Below are 20833 nucleotides of genomic sequence, written 5' to 3'. Positions count from 1 at the left end.
CAACTTTTTCAAGCCGTCTGAATAATATGATTTCTCCAACCCTTCAAAATAAACCTCTGTTTCGGCGATGAGCTGCTCTCTGGTGGTGAATCTCTTTCCTTCCATTTCTTCAGGTTTGAAAACAGGAAATAATCGCAGGAGGCTAAATCGGTGCCGGGCACGTGTGAACCCGTGCATTGTTTTGATGGAAGAGCACTTTCTTCTTCGCTAAATGGCGTTTTTTCTTTAAAATGTTGTTGAAACGGTCCAATAAGGCTGCATAGTAATCGCCATTGATCGTTTGCTTCGACGGAAGGTAATCGATATGAATTATACCGCGTGCATCCCAAAAAACTGTGACTATCACCTTTCCGGTTGACTTCATGGTCTTCGCCTTCTTCGGAGCTGATTTATTCGGTGAAGTCCATTGTTTTGACTGTTCCTTCGTCTCGGATGTTAAGTAATGGATCGATGTTTCGTCCACAGTAATGAATCGACGCAGAAATTCATCTGGATTACGTTAAAACATTTCCAAACATTGTTTTGAAATCGTCACACGGTCGCGCTTATGGTCCACAGTGAGCAAACGCGACACCCATCTTGCCGATAGCTTTTTATTTTTAACCAATTGTTCGTGCAAAATTGAAATCACTGTGCCATGTGATATGCCTGTAGCCTCAACAAGCTCGCGCACTTTTACTTGTCGATCAGTCAAAATAATATCGTGGACTTTATCGATGATTTCTGGCGAGCAGCCTCAATTGGACGTCCCGAACGAGAGCATCACATGTGGATGTACGACCACGTTTAAATTCATTCACCCAATTGTATACAGTCGCAAACGCTGGTGCAGATGTGCTATGTATTATCCAATTCGACTTTGATTTCTTTCGGCGTTAAACCTTTCATATGTAGATGTTTGATCACTGCACGAAACTCGTTTTTTCCATTTTGCAAAAAATACAAAGGTTGTTCGCTTTAATCGTCTACAGAAATGAAACCACGCGATGAATTTCGCTCAAAATTTAACAGTAATCAGCTGAAAGATGTTACTTGTCAAAAAGTAATGTGACATGACACTGTGAGTGCCCTCTGACAGATTTTCTAAGAACTTATTGACTTGCCCTCGTATTTTTAGCGAGGCAGTCCAAACTATAACTTAAACCATGTTGTTTAACATTATGAAAAACAAATACTATTTCCGCAATTGTGATCAAAGTTTCCTCTTTTGAAGCTTTTTTAATGAAAAAGTTGTTTGTACATCTTGTGGTTTTCCTTATTGACTCTAATTTTTTATACTTTGCAGAACTTGCGTGGATCTAAAATATTGAGATGGTCTCAATATTATTGAATAAATATTAGTATGCATTAAATGAATGAAATCTTTCTGAGCTTCATTGGCTTTGTAACTGGAATTTAAAATAATAAAAACCTTAACGAAAAATTAAATTTAAATATATCTTAATAGTTAATTTTTGTATTAAATTCTACAAGAAATTATTAAAATAAGTCCATTTTATCAACTTTTATATATCATAATAAGATCATATTTTTATAGATTATATTCTTATTACTTACTTTGTACCTATTACTTGAGTGCATGGCGATCTTCGTACTTAATTATAATATCAGAGTTATCTTGCACTCAGCAATAAATTCATTTTTCTTTTTTATCCAGTGCTCGTAATCAGGATCACTTATCCATTTTTCATTAAAACTTGTGAGTCTCTTTTTTTACTTGTTGATGGATATTGTGATTCCATAATGTTAAACAGTAACTTTACAACGTCTACTTATCTATGTCATCATCACAAGATCACTGCAACCAATTATTGATAGCCAGCGCTCTGGCTGGAGCGGTGAGGTCTCTGGGTGACAGGCGGCTCACGGTCGCCACTGAGGTCGCCACTATGGCCGTGGGAGGTCGCGAGTGACGCAATACTCGCGACTGATAGGTGGACTATGGCCGCCACGGGGAGTCGCGAATGTCGCAATTTACGGGACAAAAATGTTCAATTACTGGACACGAGACAAGCCGACAAATTCCGGGACTTTTTCGGAAATCCGCTTGGCAATCCTATTGTATAATATATATTGAATAGTTAGCATTAAAGATCTAGCTTTGGCCGGTATAAGCATTTTTAGTTCGTACTGATTGTGTTCTTACATATACGGTCTAAAATATAATTCTTACTATTTTTAGTAATTAATATCTCGTTAGCCATTACGAAAATTGCAAAATGGTACAGGACTTTTCGACTCAGTTTAGTCCGATCTATTTACAAAAAGGCAGAAGTTTCGTCGGACACCCTGTATATATGTATATACAGAGTGTTTTATTTTAAGTGATATGGTCGATTATCTAACGAATTGATGATTTTATTGAAAAATTTTTCGAACGAAAGTTGCATCGCTTGAAAAGGGACGCATGATGGAAATATGGACTTGACCTTGAGTGATCTTGTCAAAATCAGATCAAGGTCATTAATGTTTTTTTAAATGAAAACCACTATTTTTTATTACATATTATTATAGCTTATCTCAAGAGCTTTCTAAAACACTATAATAAAGTTACTTTTCGGTAAGTACTTGTTAAGTTATGAGGCAAGACCGATCACTGATCCGACCGATTAAGATAAAATCGGGACTGATCCGACCAACTATGGCAAGATCAATTCGAATATGTCTTTAACTGTTTATAAGATATTCAAATAGAGCTTCATTTTCTTGCAGACATAGCCTCAGCTGTTTCTCAAAATTTTCTACTGTTGAAATTAAAATATTTTGAGGAAGGCTATACGAGGAGGAGGCTACGACAAACATTAATTATTTAATTTTTTATTAGGTGTATAACTTTGTTTCCGCCGTTTTTGTTCCGAAATTCGAAGCTTTATTGTAAAAAACTGGTTATATATTCATGATTCAAAGTATTGTCCATCGCTGACTTCTACTTTCTCCCATCTATCGGGCAGCGTACGAATCCCGCGTCGAAAAAACTGGTCATCTTTTGAGGCGATCCACGAATCGATCCAATTTTTTATTTCTTCATAAAACCGGAAGTGCTGGTCAGTCAGATCGTGTGCCATTGATCAAAACAAGTGATAGTCAGAGGGAGCAATACGGCGGGTAGGACTTCCTATTTCAACGTTTCCAAGTATGACCACTTTCGCAACATGGGGTCGAGCATTGTCATGCTGCAAAATCACTTTATCGTATCTCTCGTTGTATTGCGGTCGTTTGTCTTTCGGCTCAAATGCATCAATTGCATGCATACCGATCGTCTGTGATTGTTTCAGTCGGTTTTAACAGCTCATAATACACTACGCCGAGCTGGTCCCACCAAATACAGAGCATGATCTTGGAGCCGTGAATATTCGGTTTGGCCATCGACGTGAAAGCATGGCCGGGAACTCCACATGATTTTCTGCGCTTGAGGTTATCGTAATGAATCCATTTTTCGTCCCCAGTTACAATGCGATGCAGAAATCCCTTCCGTCTTTGCCTTTCAAGCAACTGTTCACAAGCAAACAAACGCCGTTCAACATCTCTCGGCTTCAACTCATACGACATCCAATTTCCTTGCTTCTGAATCATTCCCATGGCTTTGAGGCGTTTTGAAATGGCTGGTTGAGTCACTCCCAATGATCGTGCCAATTCTTTTTGATTTTGACACGAGTCTTGATCAAGTAATGCCTTCAATTCTGCATCTTCGAAAACCTTCTCTCTTCCACCACTATGTCGGTCTTCGACGTCAAAATCACCGTTCTTGAAGCGTTAAAACCATTCACGACACGTTCTTTTACTAATAGCGGCTTCACCATAAGTATTTGAGAGCATTCGAGCCTCAGCCGACAGATTTCTTCATATTGAAGCAGAAAATTAAAATCTCCTGCAAATGACGAAAATTTGGCTCATAAACTAACATTTTCAATCGAGAATAACTTTATAATGCAGACACAAATCGACTAATGTTTCTATGGAGTTATTTTGACAGATGCCCAAGTTTATTATATGACGTCTATAATCTATTTGTTTCGACCACTTACCACTAAAGCCATCTATAGGAAAACAGTGGAAGCAAAGTTATACACCTAATATGTCCCCTGCAGATGTCGGCGGAGTTTTGTAAACAATATTTTTTATATAGCTCCACAAAAAATATCACATGAAGTTAAATCAGAAGATCATGGAAGTCATCGAATATATCCCCCTATCCATCTTTCATGAAAGATGTTATTGAGATATTCCGTCACAATACGATGAGAATAGAATTGCGCATCATCTTGCTGCCATCATATTTTTTTTGTTGAGTAGCAAGATCAACCTTTACTAAAAGCTCATGCAATTTATTCTGCAAGAAAGTTTCCCCATTTAAGCGGTTATCAAAAAAGTATGACCAATCAAATATCCATTTACAATTCCGCATCACTGTATTTAAACTCCAACGATGTCAATTATCAACACGTTGAATCCAGTGAGAATTGTATGTGGAGAATTGTATAATGACAGTTATACCTGTTGAGTTGTCCATTGTTATGAAATGAGACTTCGTCACTGAAGAGAACATACTGGAAAAAAGTTGGATCCTCTCTTATCATTTGTAATACCCAACGACAAAATTGTCTTCTTAGATTGACTTCATATCATTTTCACTTACATTTTGGATTAAAGTGATGTGATAGGGATGGAATTTATATCTTAGTAAAATCCTCAACACAGTCACAGGAATTCCTAAATTACGTTGCAGTTCTCTAATCGAAATATGAGGATTCAAATTTATCATTGCTAGCACTACTAATACACGTGAATTATTAACGTCATCTTCAGCATTTATTGTATTTGCTTGCGGTTCCTCTTACGGATTCTTCTACGCTCTCATAATAAAATTTTTCTTATCTGCATTGCATTTGGATGTTATCTAAAGGATATCTATTATGATACAATCTTTCTGCTCTACAACAATTTTTGTCCAGTACTGCTTTAGTACTGCAAGTACAAGAATAATATCAACAATATTTCATTTGAACTGTAAGCGGCCATTTTGAAAAAAATTTTGAAAAAACCCACTAATGTAAAAACATTGAAAGAAAAAGCTATATGAAAAAAGAAGAAAGTTGAATCGTTTAATTGGGAAGGATTGGACTCAATTCCGTGCGCGTAAGCGTATGTCAAGCAGTGTGGATAGATTGCGGAGACGCGCGCGCGTAAGAATCCCGCTCTCACGGGCATGCGTACATGGCCGGTACTATTTAGTACTAATTTTCAAGCTCCATAACTTGGAAAGTACTCAATGAAATGTAACTTTATTATAATATTTTGGAAAACTCTCGAGATTGGCTACAAAAGTATGTAATAAAAAATAGGGTTTTCTATTTAAAAAAACATTAATAACTTTGACCTGATTTTGACAAGGTCACTGAAGGTCAAGTCCTAGAAGGTCAGCTATTAGATCTTCTGCCATCAAAAATAGGATGTTCTATAAAAAAAAATCGATGTGACCTTGACCTGACCTTGGTGACGCCACTCAAGGTCAAATCAATGGTACCTTCTTATGTCTCTCTCCGAACCACACAACTTTTGTTTGACACATTTTTCCGTATCTATCATAGTTTTTGAGAAATCTTAATGCATTATTTAAAACCTTGTATAAGGGTGTTTTAAAATTTGCGCCTGCGAAATATAAAACATCATACTTTATTCTAAAAGAAACCTAATTATTGTTTTCTTTTGCAAAATTGCATCTGACAAATAATTTTTGCAAGGAACTAGGTTGAAGAATGAATAAGCACTCTGATCTATGTGACACTCAGGACGTGCACTCTTTGTTCACTTGTACCTAATTCTTGACTAGTATTCATAAGTAATATTGTAAAATATTAATTTGTGTTATAATTAGGTACAACTACTTAAATCTGTACGTAAATTATAAGAATCAATTACGTGAATACTTGACCATGAGCTTCTTTTATATTATATTGCTTAAAAAAATGAAAAGATAGCAGAATAAATTATTGCTTTCATTTTTTACGTAATAATAAGTAAATAGATAAAAGAATTGTCTAATTTCGTAGATCTATCAGATCTATTTGAAAGTAAAAACAAATGTGAATAATAATATGAGCTTTATTCTTTATTATTATGAAAGTTTTATTCTTTTAAATATTGCACAATTGCGTATGGTAGTTATAAACAGTCGTAAACTAATCATAACAAAGTCATATTAGTATTTTAAAATATTACTTATGAATACTAGCCAATTAGATTCAAGTGAACGAGGAGTACGCGTCAGCTCTGAGCGCCACATAGATCAGAGCTCTTATTTGTTAACTTCAACTTGTTCTCTTGCAAAACCTACTTGTCAGACGCAATTTTGCAAAAGGAAAAAGTTATTTCTTTTAGCATAAGTATGACGTCTTGCTTTGCGGGACCGAATTTTGAAATACCCTATATGTGTGTATATATTTTATGTAAATTTCACTATTCTATTATTATTATCATTATTATTCTATTGTTGTTGATCGACTTTGGCATCAGAATATGATTTCTTTTAAATTGTTTTGATTATCATAAATTGAAATAAATATATATAAGTTGCACTATATTTTCGTAATATCTTTTTCTTAAAAAATTTTAGTATGCACAGAAAAATGTTAATATTTCAACATATTTTTTGAAAGATAGAATTTTTATGTTCCAAATCTTAAAATTACATACAAAGTTTCGTCAGACAAGAGTTTATCGATCACATCAACAAACACAGCTACAATTCGGCTTTAGTCTATAAATTTTATCATAATAGCATTTTTTAATTATTATTACAGAATAATGATTTATATTATAACTAAGACATGGTGTCTATGAATTTCAAACTTTCTATTCTTGACCGCATAAATTTCATGTATCTCTACAAAGTATATATGGATTGTTAATAATATTTTTTTTAATTCTATAATTCTTTCTAATTTTCGTAAGAAATTTTGTTAAATTCACTTCTATAAATAGTCTTTGCCTCCATGTTTGAAGACAGCGCTGGACAGCGCCATATTTGTGTTCACTGATTCTCACATAGATAAATTACACGAATGATAACGTTAGTGTTTTTATATAAATTTACGCACAGACAAGATGCATACATATGCATATGGAAACTAAACAAGGATAGCTTGGAATCAAGTTTATCTCTTTCTATTACATTGAGTCAACAATCTATTTATATAATTAATAAATTACAATAAGAACAATATTTATCACGATTTATTATTCTATTTAAGTCTGTAGTTAAATTATTCAATACATCAATGAACAAACATGTAAAAGGCTAGAAAGTTTTATTGATTGAACATGAAACTTAGTGCAAAAAATTGTGCAATGGCCGTGAGTCGATTGCATTATTGATAAGAATGCTCTACTTATTTCCTCAAAACTCCACATACGTATATATACATGTAACTATTATTATATATAAATATTTTTTATTTAATAGCTAATCTGCAAGAATGTATTTGCAATGATTTTATATTAGCCTTTATATTGTATTAAATTTTTAAACATCTTTAAATATTTTCTTCTCGTATGTGTAATGCAAACATTGACTTATTTAAATTGATATTGAATTTATGGCACATACAAATAATACAATTATTCATAGTACACATGTTCTGTATACAGAATAAAAAGCAAAAAATATTAGAAAATTCATGTTAATAATTCAACATATAGGAGCAAAGCAAGAAAACTATTATTTTTGTATCTTTTTTATATTTATTGATATAATATATTATTTGCATGATCTGTAATGCATGACAGGATGCTAATCTAGATGCTCCTCACAGGATGACGAGCCACCGGAAATCACATATTGCGTTGTGGAACATACGGGTACGCTCACGCTACAAGCAATGACACCAACCTTGCCAATGCCAGCAGAGGAAGAGCTAAATAAAATGTTTCTCGAGCTTGTCGACGAGTTGGACTTAACTCAAACCAATCGACAAGCAGTTTTGGCACTTCCAGCTAATAAAAAGTGGCAAATATATTGCTCCAGGAAAGGTAATGACACATTAGATAACGGAGGCTTGCGCACCACTGACCTTAGCGGCGATCCCGAAGATTATATCAATAGATTGAAGACGATAGCGAATGTGAGTAAATAAAAATGTTTAATGGAATCTATTATAATGATGGAATAAATCATTTTGTTTTTTTGTATGTAAAGTATTACTTTAAACAGATTCCGATCAAATAGGTTTTTGTATTAGATGAGTTTTTAAAAATATTTATTCGCACCATGGAAATGTCTTTCTACAATATAAAAAAATAAACAATACAAATACATTTTATATACATTTTTTTTAATAAAATAATTTTGACGTTTACGTGAATGGCATGAATTAATGTGATTTACTTCAAATTACAATCATTTTGCTTTGGAAATTTTCTTAAAATTAATTTCTTGAAATTAAGAAGATGCCATGAGAAAGATAAGATATAAGAATCAAAATTAAAAGATTGGTAAATAGCTCGTAAGAAAATTTAAAATTTGTAAAATAGCTATCGTATACTTTACAAGTTGCTTCACAATTTTCAAAGTTTTTGTCATGTTTTTGCGTATATTTACAATAATATGACTACTAAGGCTTAATAATTTTTGCTGAAAAAATTATAAAAAAATGAATTGCAAAACATTGCATTTTTATCATATATATATATATATAAATATACAATAAATATACAAACCTATTGGATATTATACAGAATCCTTTCCCGGAAGAAGATGAAGAAGTATCAAATCAAATGCGTCAAGCAGAAGCTCTAAAGACTGCCCTGAGGACGCAGCCGCATAGCTTTGTTCTCAGATTTATAGAACTAGATGGTTTAAATGCTTTATTACAAGTTCTAGAAACTATGGATACCGAAGCAGCTAATAGTAATATCAACACCAGTGTTATAGGATGTTTAAAGGCTTTAATGAATAATTCGGTGAGTTTTTATCAATATAGGTAAGCATTATCCATAAAAATCTTTATTAATAAATAAATCTTTATTAATAATTAACTATTTATTTTTATTTAATAAGCAGCTTACCTAATTTTTTCATACTTGCATGAGGGTTGAGAACGTGAATCATTGTTCAATGATGCTTCTAATAAGGAAAATCTTGCATGTATCACAATTTTTCTTCTTTTAATTTTAATTAATATTTCTTTCTTTCTAGAATGGTAGAGCGCATGTGTTAGCGCATCCGACGGCAATCAACACAATATCACAATCACTCGCATCTGAGAATATAAAAACGAAAATCTCTGTCCTAGAAATTCTCGGTGCAGTTTGTCTAGTGCCAGGCGGTCACCGCAAAGTTTTAGAAGCCATGTTGCATTTCCAACAATATCATTCCGAAAGAACGCGCTTCCAATGTATAATTAATGATCTTGACAAAAATTTCGGCATCTATAAAGACAATTTATCCCTGAAAACAGCGATCATGTCATTCATTAACGCTGTACTAAATTATGGACCTGGCCAAGTAACATTAGAGTTTAGGTTGCACTTACGATATGAGCTACTGATGCTCGGCATCCAACCTATCATCGAGAAATTAAGAAAATACGAAAATGAGACACTCGATAGGCATCTCGATTTTTTTGAGATGGTACGAAATGAAGATGAGAAAGAGCTTGCCAGGAAGTTTGAAAAGGATCATGTAGACACTAAAAGTGCTAGCGCCATGTTCGATCTTTTGCGACGGAAACTCAGCCATACTGCTGCTTATCCTCATCTTCTTAGCTTACTTGAACATTGTCTTTTATTGCCACGTGAGTTCTTGGATTGATAGATCTTATTTTTAGCAAAAACATTCTATAATGCAAATTTTTTTTCAGTGGATTACGGTTCGCATCCTCAACATTGGTTGTTATTCGATCGAATCGTTCAGCAAATTGTTTTACAGTCTGAAAGCAACGAGACGGGTTTAGTAAGAAATTCTGATGTGGCTCCAATAGATATAAACGTGAAAGAAATTGTTCATCTTCTCGCCAAAGAGGAGGAACTTGTGGCAGCAAGGAAAAAGGCTGAGGAGATGGAACGCGAAAATTTGGACATGTCTACAAAATTGGCTAAAAAGGAGCAAGAACTAGATTTGAGAACTCAAGAAAAAGTATTATCCAAATTTCATATTTTTGCCAGTAACAATTAACGAATCTTATAATAATCTCCAATAATAACAAATTTTATTTATAAAAAGTAGTCACAGACATACTATATACAGTCTATACAAAAAGAATTTTATTTTCTTAGTTTAATTTACATATTTGCTATCACAACTTTTCAAATACGTTAAAAATATTACGATTGATGTATAATAATATAAACATGAGAAAAACATACATATTATTCAGACGTAAAGATATTTTTTTAGATATACTGAATACATTTTTAATGTAAGTCTAATCCGTAATATAAAAAATGATAAACAACATTTCTTTTTTTTTCTATAAATTTATTTAATATAAAATAAGTTATTCGTTATCCTTATATTTTATTCTTATTATCTTTAATATGTCATAAATTTATGTCATATTTTTTTTAATTGTCATTTATTACTGGATATTATTTGTTTTTTAGAACAAATAATCATTATATATGATTATTTATTATTTATTTATAGGAAGATATGGAAGCAAGTTTAGCAAGAATCAAAGAACGTCTTGAAAAAGAGACATCGATGCACATAGAGACAAAACAAAAAATTTCTGAATTGCAAGATAACCTTGAGACATTGTCGCGACAAGTTAACAACGAAAAATCAGAAAGGAAACGTCTAGAACAATTAGTAGCTTCAGGAAGTTTGCCAGACGATGCAAAAGCCACTTTAAAAATTGTGGAAGATGAAGTACTCGAGAAAGTTGAGACCAAACTTACTCCGCCACCACCGCCACCTCCTCCATTAGCACCTCCGCCACCTCCTTGTTTAATGCCGGCTGCTCCTCCGCCGATGAAGGTTGTTACTGTATTTAAAAGTTTATAAATTAAATATTTGTTATGTTACAGCAATAAAAAAATAATTTAACGTTTAATAATTAGTTTAGAAAACAGTACACAATTAAAAACACTTCCTAAGATTTGTTACAATCACAACAGTATAATTTGTTATATAGTAATTATCTTTAGCCTGATAATTTAATTCAAATTAAATGTCTTAGATGGAGATAATAAAGAATGTTCCACAGCCGAGTAATCCTTTGAAATCGTTTAACTGGTCCAAAATACCTGAGCAGAAATTACAAGGCACGATATGGTCAGAATTGGACGATTCGAAACTCTATAACGTAATGGACCTCGAGTCCATTGATAAGATCTTTTGCGCTTATCAAAAAAATGGCGTTTCTACGGAAGGCTCGATAGAGGATTTGAGAACATTAGGAAAGAATAAGAAGACGATGTCGGTAATTGATTCGAGAAGAGCGCAGAATTGCACTATATTATTGTCAAAATTGAAAATGTCTGATAATGAAATTACTAGAACGATATTATCGATGGATCAGCAGAATATTTTGCACATCGATATGGTGGAGCAGTTGTTAAAGTACATACCATCCTCGGAAGAGGCTGCCTTGTTAGATATCCATCAAAAAGAATTGCAGAACAGGGCTGATTGTTTCTTATATCAAATATCAAAGTTAGTTGTATTTCTAACATTATTTAACTCTTAGATTCTCTCTCTCTCCCCCCTCTCCCTCCCTCTCCCCCTCACCCTCTTCCTCTCTCTCTCTCTCCCTTCCTCCCTCCCTCCCTCGCTCCCTCTCGTTTTCTCTCTCTGAAACTATGGTAACTGTTTTCATCGATTAATTAATTTTCGAATTATTTCAAAATTTTAGTCTTTCGTTAAGCAAGAACAAAAGAGATCAATAAAACATAGAACAAATAAAACATAAGATTTCTCTTGTTTTTAGGGTGCCACATTATGAACAGAGATTGCGTTCTCTTCATTACAAAAAGAAATTCGCAGCTAGCATTGCGGAATTGACACCGAGGATGCGAGCAGTTTTAGAAGCGAGCCGACAAGTAGCTAGATCAAGGAGACTCAGAAAACTTTTAGAATTAGTTTTAGCATTGGGAAATTACGTGAATCGTGGAAACGCGCGGGGTAACGCATGCGGCTTTCGATTAGCTTCTTTGAACCGTCTAGTCGACACAAAATCTTCTTGTTCCAAGGGAACAACTTTACTACATTACCTTGTACAAATTCTCGAAGCCAGATTTAGAGAAGTCCTAGAAATCGAAGAAGACATGCCGCATGTTAAAACGGCTGCTAAAGTTAGTATGGCCGATTTGCAGAAAGAAGTGGCCAACTTAAAAAACGGACTGCAGGATGTTCAAAGAGAAATAGGTAATAACGGATTATACAATTTTAAGCAACTTGAATAAAAATTCGAATAAATGCAATTGCATAAGTTTAATTTAAAAGCTCATGAGTATTTTAAAACGATTAATTGTCTATGATAATTTCTATTTTCTATGCCTTTTCTGAGCAAAAATGCTAATGATTATCTAAAAGTATTTAAAGATACTTTTAGATTATTGTTAGCATCGAAAAAAATAAATTATTATTGTAACATTTATCTTATTTCAATTTCATTCATTTTTTAGAATTTCATCGAGGTCAATCTCAGGTGCTTCAAGGAGATATGTTTTTACCAGCAATGAGAGATTTCCAAGCGCAAGCCACATGTAGATTAGCAGAGGCCGAAGACTTATTTCAAGACATGAAAACTAGAGTAAGAATATAAAATAAACAATTAATGTTAATTGTGATTGTGACAAGTAATATATCTGACTATAATATAACTAATATAATTTTACCAAAACAGTTTGATCGAGCAGTGAGACTATTTGGTGAAGATTCGGCTGGTGTTCAACCAGATGAATTCTTTGGCATTTTTGAAAACTTTTTACAAGCCTTAGCTGAAGCAAGACAAGATGTAGAAAATATGAGAAAGAAAATCGAAGAAGAGGAACGTAGAGCGAAACAAGAACAGGAAGTAAGCAATATTGTTTCATAAATACATGTATAAAGAAAGAACCCATTTGCCAATAAATTGATTATCTACAGCCATAAATAGTATACTAGATCGCTAACTTCTGAGTTGATTTAATGACAGCAATAGTATATAATTATGTTATACATATATGTGTACACGATGTGTGTTGTGTATGTATGTGCAAAATTATTGGAGCGGCCATTGAATGAACTCAACCGAATATCCGGCCGGATTTACAGCGTTTTAGTCAAAGTTAGCGATCTAATACTAGTATAGACATCTATGCCTACAACATCGTTTGCCTATATCTTATTTACCTATAAATCGATTATGTTGGGTTATTTTGTGTATCCCTCATAAGACAATGATCTCGCCGTATCGATCTCCGTTTACAATTTCAAGAGGCGGGAGCCATTAAGTTAAGAAGAAGTTCGATTGACTACGAGCACTATTCTTTGCTTTAAAAACACAAATTATTTTTTTATATAATTTAAATATTTGTAGGCAAATCGATCTGTAGGTAACCAATTTGTAGGCAAAAAAAACTCTCTTGCGTAAAAAACGTATAAAATGTATAAAATGTAAATATTATATTGCATAATTTCTTACAGCTCCGAAAGAGAACGATAGAGAGGAAGAACTCGCGGGAGGGTATATTAAATAGCATATCTTTAAGTAAGAAGAATGAAGTAAATAGTAATGGACAACAAAATGATAACAAAGGTGAATTCGACGACTTGATATCTGCTCTTCGAACTGGTGATGTGTTCGGCGAAGATATTGCTAAATTCAAAAGGTCAAAACGAAGACCTGTTACACCTAGCAGTCAAGAATCACGTAGACATAGTACTCACAAGGAAGATTCCCGAGAACGTCATTGAAACTCCAATAGGATCAAACAGATCATTTGTCAGGATATAAGTTTTTTCACATATAAAAGAATTCATTTATTAAGAATTTTACATATCGTGTTTTAATAGCACATTACAGGGGGTGATCTAATTACAAATATAAATAACATTCCATAAAATAACAAAAACAAAATTAATCTGAGCTAATAAAAGTCAGCGAGAGGAAGTGCACAATAAAATTTTAACAAATAAATTTGTTACTCCATTTAATGTGTTGATGTCTTCTTTATTTAAAATCTTAAAAAATCGTTCAATTCTCTTTGGAATCATCATCAACAATATTCTTAATCCATAAAATTATGTAGTAAAATTATAATTACTTATTGTAATAATTACAAATGTAATTTAATACAAGAATTAATGAGTCAAAAAGAAAATCTAAAACAAAAAGTCAAAATTTTAAACGCCGCGTTAATATTGTGCATAAAATTATGTAGTAAATTTATTATCGCTCAGTCTTGAAATATAAGTTATGTCAAATTATTTAACATAGATGCATAAGCATGATGTAATCCATCTGTTTCAGAAAGCAAGTTAAGTTCATTTTTTTTGCATACGTATATGTACTTTCTCAGATATTAATTGCTTGTTTAACGTTCTTTTTGAGTCAAGTATTTTGATGTTCTCCCAATCAAATTCGTGATTGTATTCCAATCTGTAATCCGGGATAACAGATTAGCTATTTGTATTTCAATTTATGTGATTGCGATGTTCTGCAATCCTAGTATCGTACTTAGTCTCCTACTCGTTTGATCTGCGTAAGTTGTATCGCAATCTTTGCACTCAATTTTATATATAACATTTTTGTTCGCATTCTATTCTACATAAAATGTATTAAAAAGCGATTATTTGTGATTATTAATATCCAAAGTTTCATGATGAGATTTGGTGATTGTGTAGATGAGTTACTCGTTAGATGTGTTATTCGTTACTTTTTTGATTGATTTTAAATATCTCAAGTATATGAATTTAAATATTATAGATTACACTACAGTTCTAGCAACCTGTGAGTGATTCTATCTTGACTGTTCGCGAAATCTAATATGGATTAAGAATATTGCTGATGAAGATTCCAAAGAGAAACGAAACGTTCAATGATTTTAAATAAAGAAGACATCAAACGGAGTAATAAATTTATTTGTTAAAATTTTATTGCGCACTTCCTCTCGCACTAACTCTCATTAGCCCAGATTAATTTTGTTTTTGTTATTTTAAAGAGAGAAAGTCCTTGGTTAACATATTTATTCTATAAAATTATTTGAAGCGTTTTAGACACGCGCGTGTGACATTATATACAAAAATCATATTAATTTAATAGTGCATTTCTATTTAGACCTGAAACGCTCTTTTAAATTCAACTCGAAAAAAATAACGTAGAAATTTATTGTCTAAACGATTTATATATATGTATACGTATATGTATATACATATAGGGTAAAGTTGCTTATTATGAGGTACTTTTTTTAAAGGCTTGTAATTTATTTAATTTGTATCTTCAGGTCAAATTTATGGGAAATATATTTAAGTTTTATTGTCAAAAGTTAGCAGTCGATAATAGCTATATTTTGTTATATGCGAAATTTTTTACCAAATGTGCCGATTTTGATCATTTAGAAAAAGTGTTCCTAATATGAGGTGATATATCATAATAGGAAACTAAGGAAAAAATAAAGATAAGCTTTTTGTACGCACTTTTATTATATTACATACAAGTAGGAACAAGGAATTTAAATGTTATACATAATAGTTATATAATTTTCCGATGTGTGTGATGTGAGTATGTGTGTATGAATTATCTTAACAATAGCATCATCATTTTTAACATTTCGTTCGATAGTATGTTTTGAGATATTGAATTGTTTAGATGCTCTCATATTAGTTAGGAATACCCGGAGTATCTCATATTACGAAATCCATGTTTACAATTTCACGATCACCAAATTTAATCTTTACAGTTAAACAAATCATTATATCACATGTTTTCCTATGAATACGATCTTACTCTATCACTGCATGCAGACTTTATTATCTAATATTTATATATAATAATAAAACAAGATTTAAAGACTAACCTCAATAAAATTTGACAACATTCAATTTCACAAATCTTTTTTTGTAACGACTACACGCATGATCTATAATAATGAATTTTCTACTAAACAGATTTCACACTAAGAGTAAAAAGTTCATGATAGAACCAAACACATACGCTTATTAGCATAACATAAACTCCGCTATCTTATATTATATAAGAATCCATTCCATAATAGGCGACTTTACCTTATGCGTGCGTGCGTGCGTGATATATACACACGCACACACACACACATACACACATATAGGATGTTCTCCAAGTTTTTGCCAATCGCTTTTGCGTAGATGAACGAATTAAATTGAGTCGAAAAGTTCTCTATCATTTTATAATAGTTAACAAAATATTAATTATTAAAAATTTCTGAATATTGGTCTGGAATAATTTTTTATTCAAATACTATCAATTTTACAAGTAAACTGCAAGAGATAAAAATCATTAATTTTCTTCTCATAGAATTCTAAGAATTTTTTCAGAATTTTTTATCTATTTTTTAGTACTGCATTTTCTTATTTTTACCAACATGAGAAAGTATTAAAAAATTCTAAAACAATTCTGAAAATATTCTCAAAACTCTATGAGAAAAAAATAAACAATTTTTGTTTCTTACTTTTCTGCAAAGATGTTTGCTTGATAATGTTTGAGTAAAAAATTGTTGAAAACCAATATTCAGTGATTTTTAATAATTAATATCTCATTAACTATTGCGAAAATTGCAAAATAGTAGAGAACTTTTCGACTCAGTTTAGTCTGCTCTATCTATACAAAAGTGATATAAAATATCTTGTAAAATATTCAATTTTCCGTAATTTTAATACTTTTATACACGGAAATAATGAGACTATTCAATTAACATTGTTAAGTTTTAACAAAAAGATTATTAGTGTTTTGAAAAGATAAAAGAATATGTAATGAAAAATAGGATGTACCATTTGGAAAAATCAACGTAATCTTCATATGACTTTCAAACGATTATTTAAGCTCAAACCAATGATTCCATCTTATGTATATCTCGAAATCATATTATACTTTTGTCTGAAACATTTCTTTTCTAAAATGCTCCGGAGATAAAAAAGGTATATGAGTGGTCTTAACACCTGGTATATGTATATATATATATATATATATTAGGTGTTGGAATTAATTCGTAGCGTTTTACAAGAGATGGGAAGTGATGGGAAGTACTTTCATTAATGTATTTTTTAATGCTCATGTGAAATAAATAACATTCTTTCATTAAAAAAACTACGAATTAATTCCAACACCTAATATATTAGGTGTTGGAATTAATTCGTAGCGTTTTACAAGTGATGGGAAGTACTTTCATTAATGTATTTTTTAATGCTCATGTGAAATAAATAACATTCTTTCATTAAAAAACGCTACGAATTAATTCCAACACCTAATATATATATATATAGAGAGAGAGAGAGAGAAAGAGAATTTACAGAATATAAAATTCGGCACATTTATATTTATCAAATGAAATGCTTTTTATAACAATTTTCTATAAAAATTCATAATCCTGTCCTTACATTTTCTGACAGTGATCTGTACTATTAATATGCTATTATATAACATTTCTTGCAAAATTTTTTATTAATATAAATATATTATTTATGAACATTTTACAATAGAAAAAATTTTTAATTTTCATTTACCTATTTTCAAAAAATTTTGTATATGAAAGACTGCTTTGATAGGAAAAAGATAATCGGATGTAAAATTAATATCATTTTTGCAATAAGTTTCTACAATGAATCAAATATAATATAATTATATAATAATTCTGTGAATGTGTTAAATTATATTAATTTTAATCTGGTTTTATATATATATATATTTGCTACGTATCATGATTTAATATAAATAACCTAATATGTATATTTTTAAATTGTGTAACAAAATTTAATTTAAGAAAATTTTAATAATTAAGCAAAAGGAGAAAATGTAGCAAAATGCATCGTATTTTTTGTGACATTTATAATATATTTTGCTCAATCTATAATGATCAAGAATATTTACGAAATTATTGTATAAATTAAACTAAGCATAACATACAAAACAATTTCTCACGCTTGTCAAAAATTTTTGTGTGCATTTTATAAAATAATATGAAATAATAAGTTTAAAAAAAAATAAAATGTGATTAATAATAGCCACATGATTGAATAATGCATACTATGTATGTGCAATTTGTCTTGCTATTATTTTATTTTTAAAAAATTATCCTTTTTTGGTACCCTTGTCGGTAATATTATACTGGCTAATTTACTACTAAAAACAGTATAAATTAATTACTTATTTAAAGTATTAAGAGTGACAATAGTAATAACAATAAGTGCTTAATATTTAAAATAAATAATTAATTACTATCTTCCGATCATTATTGATCAGTATTAGATTTCTGTAAGAATAAAAGCATACTTCTCAAATTTCCAAAATGTTTTAATCGAGAGTCAATGCAAATTAATGAAGCAATTTTTTGACTTATAAATAAAGTATTTTTAGATAAATACAAACTTAAACTCGTATTATTTCAAATTATTGTATTCTTGAACACATGTATAAATTCAACTCTTATACGCTATAAAGCGTTCTTGATTAATAAAAAATAATAAACATGATTATATGAATTTTTAATAAATTATTCATATAATACGAAATTCTTTTGTATAAAAAATTACTTTGTATATTTTAATAATTAAGACTGACTGCAATTAAGCACAATTAACTTTGTAAATCCTTGATGATAACAATATCCACTAATCAGATTTTAAACAAAATAAGGCATTTTTAAGATTATGTTGTATTAGATGTATCTCCGTTATGTCAAAATCAAAGTACAGCATAAATCATCTATAACATGTACTAAAAGATATATACATATACATATATATATATACAGGATGAGTCACCTATAAAGCCGGCCACTCGAATAACACTTACAATTGAAGATAGGAAAAAATGTTTCAGATGAAAGTGGAACGGTTTCAAGGGAGACGTGTTTTAGTCATGTTGTATTTCTTCTAGATGGAGGCGTAAAAAAGAATATGAAGATTACCTTCATTTTTTTTAATGGAATTGTACAATTTTTATAAAAGTATTAGACTATAAAATATAACTAACAGCGGGCAATTGAAAATTGGCACAGTGATCGGTGCGTAATTCGCTTTAAAAAACTTTATCCTACATTAATAAAAAAAATTTGTACATGTTTTGGCTAGTTTTTTAGCCTTCTTCAGCATAATACGATAATAGGTGATGCTCATATATTGATAGACGAAACATATGATGATACAAATATTGGTAATTAATTCGGTCGTGTGGTTCCCAGTTTGTTCTTAATTATTTTACAGTTTATACGGGAATATTGTTATCTTTAAAAATATTAAGCTAGAGATATTTAAAAAAATCAATAGTTTAGTTAAATATTTTATACTTTATTGTGTCACATATCGACATAAAATATTAAATAACTCCTAAACTATTAGCTTTTCAATAATCATATCTTAATACTTTCATGAACAGAATAATGAGATGAATCAATTGGTAGAAAGAAAACACATAAATGCTTATTTAAAAAATTATCCATTTTGCATACATATTTTTGTGTCAGAATAAAAGATAAAATATCTCGTAAACTATTAGTTTTTTGGTATCTCTATCCTAATACTTTTATATGCAGAATCATTAGAAGAATCATAGTCGTAAAAAAAATTATACAATTCCATTTAAAAAAATGAAGGTGACCTTCATATCTTTTTGACGCTTCCAATTAGAAGAAGGTCAACATGACTAAAACACGTCTCCTTTGGAACCGTTCCATTTTCATCTAAAATATTTTTTTCCTATATCCAAAATTGTGAGCATTATTTGGATGACCGGTGATTCACCCTGTATATATACAATACATACACATATATATATATATATATATATATATATATATATATATTATATAACTTGTAGAAGTTAATGGCAATTGTGATTAAATTCCTGATTACGTGTTATATATCAAATAATTTTGCCTTGAGTAAATGTGATAAGAATTTTATGAATATCTCGTATAATATGTAAATTTCATAGAATATTCAAATACATTGATAAATGATATTTATCATAAAGGATGATTTTTAATCGATAAAATAATACTCTGCCAATAATAACAGACATTTAAAAGGCCTAGACAAGCAGTAATTGCCAGTTAACTGTTTCCGAAAAAATAAAAGTCTGTTTATCTAATTTAACGAAACAATATACGAGTCGAATATGATAAATTGATAGTTAGAAAACTATGTTATGCTAACTAATTATGCCGTTAAGGTTAGTTTCCGATTGTAGAAATAGATTAATATAAAAAGTATGATTAGAAAAGTTTGTTGTATAGTAGTCGATGTTTTGTAAACTTTTGTACTTTTGTAAATATTCAGCATTGGTATTTTTGTTCCTTGGAACATATCTAACTATTATATTCGCAATATCCAATTAATATATTATATAACATTAATATTACACATATATGTATACTAAAATATAAAGAAATGTATTAAATAAATGTAAAAGAAATCTTCATGATTTTAAGAACTAACTTGTTTGGTTTACATTTCTTGAAACAAATATTAATGATAAAATCCTAATATTATTAATTATTTATAAAATCTATATATACAGCCAGGGTTGGAAAGTAACTAGTTAAGTAAGTTGTAAGTTACAGTTAGAATTACTTTATTTCAGTAACTTTAACTTAACTTTGTTCCTTTTTTCAGGTTGTAATTTTAATTTAATTTAATTACATTTCTTTTTGTGTTAGT

The 20833-nt window shown here is 30.6% G+C and overlaps 1 protein-coding gene across 9 annotated transcripts in view; it reads left to right on the top strand.

Moving 5' to 3' along the window:
* DAAM (disheveled-associated activator of morphogenesis-like protein) overlaps positions 1 to 20610 on the top strand; it is an 80078-nt gene extending 59468 nt beyond the window's left edge. For 8 of the 9 annotated variants that reach the window (XM_011061661.2, XM_087414781.1, XM_011061659.2 and 5 more), the window contains 10 exons: positions 7812 to 8120; positions 8734 to 8958; positions 9194 to 9791; positions 9858 to 10132; positions 10643 to 10975; positions 11178 to 11653; positions 11928 to 12364; positions 12625 to 12752; positions 12846 to 13016; positions 13628 to 20610. In XM_011061661.2, coding sequence (XP_011059963.1) covers positions 7878 to 8120; positions 8734 to 8958; positions 9194 to 9791; positions 9858 to 10132; positions 10643 to 10975; positions 11178 to 11653; positions 11928 to 12364; positions 12625 to 12752; positions 12846 to 13016; positions 13628 to 13897 — 3156 coding nt within the window. In that variant the 5' untranslated portion in view covers positions 7812 to 7877 and the 3' untranslated portion in view covers positions 13898 to 20610. The remainder of the gene's footprint in view (positions 1 to 7811; positions 8121 to 8733; positions 8959 to 9193; positions 9792 to 9857; positions 10133 to 10642; positions 10976 to 11177; positions 11654 to 11927; positions 12365 to 12624; positions 12753 to 12845; positions 13017 to 13627) is intronic. The other variant, XR_015547812.1, reaches the window with a different exon arrangement.
* The last annotated feature ends 223 nt before the right edge of the window (positions 20611 to 20833 follow it).

The sequence above is a fragment of the Acromyrmex echinatior genome, chromosome 16, assembly GCF_024713525.1.
Source record: "Acromyrmex echinatior isolate Ae372 chromosome 16, ASM2471352v2, whole genome shotgun sequence".
NCBI lineage: Eukaryota > Metazoa > Arthropoda > Insecta > Hymenoptera > Formicidae > Acromyrmex > Acromyrmex echinatior.
Note: the sequence above shows the minus strand (reverse complement) of the source record. Positions and strands in the feature narration are given on the sequence as shown.